This window comes from Nanorana parkeri, unplaced genomic scaffold (genome assembly GCF_000935625.1).
Source record: "Nanorana parkeri isolate BGI_ZX_2015 unplaced genomic scaffold, ASM93562v1 scaffold3014, whole genome shotgun sequence".
NCBI lineage: Eukaryota > Metazoa > Chordata > Amphibia > Anura > Dicroglossidae > Nanorana > Nanorana parkeri.
Window position 1 is genome coordinate 47998 of NW_017309282.1, and position 6554 is coordinate 54551.

A 6554-nucleotide genomic window follows, 5' to 3' on the forward strand; every position below is an offset into this window, starting at 1 on the left:
GAGGGGTTATTTCAGTAGTTGGGAACCACCTCTCAGCTTGAACAAGCCTTGTCATTCTTTTGTTTTTGTTAACTGAAATGCCAATTACTTTTTCATTGTTTTTTTTCACTATTATTTATAAACTCTGGACACTGTGGCATTTGAAAATCCCATAAATCCTGCAGTTTCTGAGATGCTGTAGCTACCACATTTGGCACGTAGAAATATTGTTCACAGTCACAGATTACATAGTTTGTCTATTCTAAGCTTTGGTCGGGTAAAACCTTTAACCATGTCTGTATTGATATATGTAATGATCTGCAGTCACAATACTGTATGGCAATCTGCATTAAAAAGTAATTGTCTCTCAATTGCCTCAGACCCAGTTAATATTGAAACCAATTCTGAATGGATGATGTGCTGTTCAGTTTTTAAGGAATTTGCTTGTATTATTTTCATAATAGATCCAAAAAAATAAGGTGCCTGTACCACATTTTAGGACAGCGGGTGGGGCCATGGGCAAAAATTCATCCAGAACCTAGTTTATTGTACATATAGATACAGCCTAATAATATAAAAACATTTCTTCAAAACTGCAATTTTTCCCCATCAATTAAAATCGATCAAGTAAAACATCAGGCATTTTCAACCCACTGGTACTAGGGCAATCACATCTTCTGGCATCAATTATTTTATTGACACACATTTTATTTCTGGGGAAAACTACCAAAATACCAAATAAAAACTATTGTATCAATCATTGTCACCATCAATCCTGGTACCTTAAAAGTCTGAATAGACTCCTCTTTGTATTGATCAAATGTTTTAATAATATGCTCTCTCTATTTCTTTACCAGCAAACCAGCCTATGTGACACCCCTTATACCCCCCTACCTTCCTCAAAGGAAATGTTCCCAATAATCTTCCCCAACTCAAACCTTGCTGGAGGATGGGAGCCTTCCTTAAAGTTCAACAAGCTGATTCTTACTAATGCATATGCCAAACTATTTCTGAATTTTTCCCATGTATGTCCCATTCAAGCAAAATCCCTTAAGGAAAGGACAATGTCCTCTACTGGCACAGGGCGAGTACAGTTTTACTACTACAACAATTTCTTCATTATAATGTGGAATAATCTTCACTCCTTCCAAACACTTGCCCTCACAACTCCTCTCAACAATGGAAAGCAAGTCTTTATAAACCTCTCCACCAACACAACGTTAAACACCCTCCAACTCAGATAAACCAGCAAAACCAAAACTTCCTTGTTCTGGATCCCAAAGACCACTTTCAGAATTTCTCTCACAAACACCAAATCCTTCTCACATCCAAATCATGTTTAGTACGAACCCCACCACATTCTCAATGTGTACATATTCGGGTACATCAAAGGCCTGTTAAAGGAAAATCCTCTCATCAGGCAATCACTCAGAAGCATACTCCTTAATAGTAGCATTTGATGCTTCGGGTACACCACGATGCCGAGGTGGACTGGTGCTTACTATCCTCTAACTAAGACACTTGATCTGACTGGGTGGCACAGTGGCATAGTTGTGCACCAGCCCTTAGGGATTACTGCATCAGGAACTTGCAATTTTCTGCAGCAGTAATCCCAAATCTACAATTAACAAGCGGCAAATTAATGATCGGGTGACGGGTGATAGCGGATGCATTTGAAAGTGGCAGAACGCTGGCACACCTTAATCATACGTGATACAATTACATACGTTTAGGAATCAATCGCTATCCCTGGAAACACAATCAATGCATCCAGAGATAGTGATTGATTCCTAACCGCAAGTAATTGTATCACATACAATTGCATGCTGTGTTTCAGCATTCTACCGCTTTCAAATGATCATTAGCTTAAATGGGTGACAGCTGCTGCTTGTAAATGGTAGATTTGGGATACCTGCTGCAGGAAATCTCAAGTTCCTAAAGGTGGCCATACACCTTACAACCATTGTACAACTTTTTTTGTCCAGAGATCTCACCCTCATTAAATTTTCGTTCAAACAGCCCATCATGCACAGATCAATGTAGTTTAAATTAACGTCCGTCAGCACCACTAACTGGCCGGTTTTTGGCGATCAAAAGAACAGATTTTCATTTGAGCGTGTGCAGTTTTTATCTTGAGATTTTTGTTTTACAAAATCGCCACAAACCCGTTGATTTTCGTCCAACTAGACGAAATTTTCTAGCCTGCTTGAAAGATGAAAATTGGCAGCTAATTGTAAGGTGTATGGGCACCTGAACGCAGGATTCCCTAAACGCACCCACATTGTAGGTGTGAATGTAGCCTTACCCAGAGGGATGTAAAGAAATGATTTGTATGGCTTCACTTGCAATCCTAAGAGGAATAATAAACTTCTTTTTGGATCAGTGATGGAAGTGGGACAAACAAAAACCGTCTGTTTTAAAGAGCATCCTTTGTGTATTTCAGTGGGGTATCTAGCTGTTGCGTTATGTTTACTTAAGAAAATCTTGACCTTACCTAAATGGGTGCTTTACACACAATTAGGTAAAATACTACTTAAAACCTTTGTGTCTGAGTTTTATTTGGAATAATCTATACTGTTGTGTGCTTGTGACTCCAGTGTGTTATCATCCAACATGTAAAAAAAGCATGTAAAGGAGACAGTGGTATAAAAGTCATCCAACATCAACCTCGGGCTTCTTGCATCAATACTGTATACAAGTGAAGCCTCTGATTGACCAGCTATGTCTAAAGGCACTCCATGCATTTTCCACAGATACCACATGTCCACTGCCTTGGCACTGACTACATGAGTGGCACTAGACTAAACAGTTTCAAGCATTACAGATTAAAATGACTTGTTTCTGTACATTCTCAAGCTTTAATATTATTTCGGAAGGGAAGGGGGAGGAGATATTGATAGAAAAATCTGAGAGCATAAGTCTGCTTTAATTATTACTATGACCAATTGTTTTTGTGTTTGAATTAATAAATGCACAGAAGGCAAATCCGTGTAAATTTTTGTTTCTATTAAAAAGTGTATTTTCATTGAAAGCTTTCAACCACCTTTTAGGAGTACAGGCAGAATGTAACCTATATAACTTTTTATTGAGCAAGACCTGACATTTCAGCAGGGTCCTGGTAAGGTCACAGAGTGATGTTCAGGTCCTCCTGTGAGCAGAGCAGAGCCCACATTGTAGGGGTGGGACTCCAGTGCAGCACAGGGAGGTGTGGGACTGCTATCATGTAATTTGCACTGAGCATGTGCATGGAGCTCAACTTCCAGCTTTTTTTGGTCTGGGAAAAAAGAAATTCCACAGTCATCTAGGAGGCACAGGAGGAAGCAGAGCTCACAAGGCAAATATGCTCTTTATTACATTGATGATTTTGTAGCTGCACATATTGTTTTCTAACCTCCCCATTTTCTTTGCAGAAGATAGCTGATCAAGCATATTTACCCTCCGTGTCCTCAGCCAAGGAGGACAATGGTACTAATCCAGGTGCCAGGACTTATCCTAGGTAATGACAGTAGAAAGTGTGTGTATTGAATGAATGTGATTTTGACTTACGTAGAAGAGTGTGCAAAACTGTACTGTGATGCTGCTGATGGTTACAGCATTTTGTCACTACAATTAGTCTTATCAGTTTAAGGATTGTAAGGTGAGCTTTAAGATTTAGTTTAGCTATTCAGTATCTTTATTGTATTATGCGTAGAGGTATATAGTGCATTTTGTGATTACACTATGATATGCAAACAGTTATCTACTGTATACTACAGTTTGCACCATTTCTCTTTAATTCTACTGTATAATGACATTTAAAATGTTCCCATGATGGGGCAAATTAATCTTGTCTTCCATGTGTGACGGAGAGGTTTCAGGTGGTCTTTTATTAAAGGAAAACTAGCAGGGTGTGTCAGGCAGGGGTCTGTTCCCAATTAAGTTGTGTAAGATGCAGCCCCCAGCGTTCTGAGTTAATAACTAACTGAATCTCTTAGTATGCATGAAGCAATCTCGGCTATGCGAAAAGAGTAGGAAAGTTAATTTTCACCATGAGAAACCGTTATACATCAGTCCTCAGCTCACATTCAGACAAGTTTAAACACTGTTTTTTCCTCAATGATATTTGTGGAACTACTTAGTTCAGCATGCCCTTTAGGATCTCTGTTTCAAAGCCAGTGAACCACGACTGGTGTTTTGTAGAGCATGATCTGTCTTTCTTATGGTATAGGCACATAAAGTAAACCTGTTTTAGGACTTTTTGCTGCTTTTCCCTGATTTATCAAGGATACTCCCTATGGAATTTGCGGACTTTGACTTAATTTGCAAGTCAAACAATACTGCATGCAGTTTAATTAATGACTTGTTTTCTGAAGGAAAAGGTAGCTGGGTTGTCCTTTGCTAAGAAAATCCTGCCTTTTCAGTCTGTTCTCTAACTTGAGGGACGTCATGGAAATTATACATTTTCTTTGTTCTTGTGGTACTTGTACTGCTGACTTCCTTTTAAAAAAATATGCCACAAACTGTTTAAAATTTTGTGGAAACATGATTCATTTCCTTGTATGGATACTTAGAGCTCAACAAAAGAGCTTTACATCCTGTAGCACTCAAATGGTTATTTACCCCCAACAGTGGGGGTAGGAAAGAAAAGCAATATCAGCTCTGCAAGTCCTAACAGCTTTGTAGATAAGGTTTGAAGGGAGCATTGTGTTTGAAGCTGCCTAGCTTTAGCCTCCCATCGAATAGCATCATTACCACCTATAAAGTCTGAATAGGATGAATTGTTCAGCATTTCATGCATGTGGTAGAGAATCATTTGAAGCAGGAACACAGGGTACATACACCAGTTATATACAGTTATGAGCTGGACACAGACGTGCATCTAGCACCAACAGTTTGCACAGTTCCCATTGCTCTAGTGATAAGTTGACATGCAGTGTTAGGTCCCTCACCACTGTGGGTATTATTAGCTCAGCAGAGAAATTATTGGCGATCTCTTACCCTATTATATGAGCATGTCAACCCACTTCATTCAACACTACATGCACCATTATGTTGATCTCTCTCCAATATAGCGTTGTGCTAAAGGCATGGTATCTGTACAGTAAGCTCATGCTATTACACAGCGCAATTCCCCACAAGCTAGGTGCGTTGTCATTCATTCCAAATGGCACCACAAAGTGTGTGCTAAAAAAAAAAGTAACGCATGCAATACTTTTTTCCCTGCACTTCAACATGCTCTAGAGCACTTATGAGAGGCGCATCTGGGTGCCATTCAGAATGAATGGCAATGCAACGTGCCAGCACACTAAACACACATATACTGTGCCTTAAGCGTAAACCTATGGTGTAAAAAGGCGTATGGTGCAAAAGAGTTGTAAACACTTTTGAGTGGAATTTATCAAAACTGGGGCAGCCAAAATCTGGAGCAGCTGTGCATGACAACCAATCAGCTTTTCTCTTTCATTTTCAAAACTTAAGCGAACAAACTGAAGAGAGAAGGTGATTGGTTACCATGCGCAACTGCTCCAGATTTTGCCTGTTGCAGTTTTGATAAATTGCCCCCTTTATCTGTTGGGCTGCATTTTTCCGCACACTGCTGCATATATATGGTGTGAACAGTGCACATAGAAACCAACCACACCGTACATGTGCAGTGGTGTGCTGAAAAACGAAGCTTGGCGAACATAGTGTGAATGAGCCCTAAGAGTGAGACCGACTCATTTCTGTGCTCAGATATTCCAGTTGGAGGGAAACATGCAGTCTAATTCTATTAAAGTGCAATGAGCTTATCTGTCCTCGCCCTTCATACCAATCTTTCTTATTGAAAACCACATTGCTAAATTTAAATACGGTAATAAGCAATTTAAAACTGGCAGTTTGTTGCTCCTTCTATAGATATATTTCAGAAACTGACTGACAGTGACTGACAGCTGGCTCTGCCTATCTAGAGGCACAGCCAGCTGTACCCGCACCCTCCCCCGTCCGTTCCGCCAGTCAGCGCTGGCGGATCGGAGCGGAGAGGTGGGAATCCAGCCCCTCCCCTGTCACAGCAGAGAGCCGTGACAGGATCGAGAGGTGAGCGAACGCCGGTATGTGTTAGCTCACCTGACGATCTACTGAGCCGACCTGTGACAGTCTCATTGTCACAGGTCGGCTAGAACTATGAGGTGAGTGAAAAGCACTCGCCTCATAGTTCTCCTTTTAACTGTGTGGATGGAGTAATCTCCACCTGGGCCAATGTGTTGCACTTTTTCCATCTGACCACAGAAAATTCCTTGAGTAGTGTAGACTGGGGTAGGCAAATGTGGCTCTCTAGCTATAGTGTAACTACAAGTCCAACCATGCATTGTATGCTTCTGATAGCCACAAGGATGACTGCCAGGGGCATAATGGGATTTGTAGTGTCACTACAGCTAAAGCGTGGAGGCTGCCTACCCCTGGTATAAACAAAGTCAAGCTTATCTAAATGCAAACAATGCTTTCAATGCAGTACCACCTTTCCAGCAATGCTCCATGCTGACCTGAAAGTTATTGACTAACTGAAAATGGGTGCTGATTTTTTTTTTTTTTTTTTTTTTTTTTTTTTTAAATTTTTT

At 40.3% G+C, this 6554-nt stretch overlaps 1 protein-coding gene across 1 annotated transcript in view; it reads left to right on the forward strand.

Annotated features, from left to right (window-relative positions):
- Nucleotides 1-3213: 3213 nt before the first annotated feature.
- The window catches only part of LAMB1 (laminin subunit beta 1), a gene marked incomplete at its 3' end in the record, with an annotated part of 29315 nt that continues 25974 nt past the window's right edge, over nucleotides 3214-6554 (forward strand). Inside the window, exons 1-2 of the mRNA XM_018574519.1 lie at nucleotides 3214-3313; nucleotides 3390-3475. Of these exons, the coding sequence (XP_018430021.1) occupies nucleotides 3442-3475 (34 nt within the window). The remainder of the gene's footprint in view (nucleotides 3314-3389; nucleotides 3476-6554) is intronic.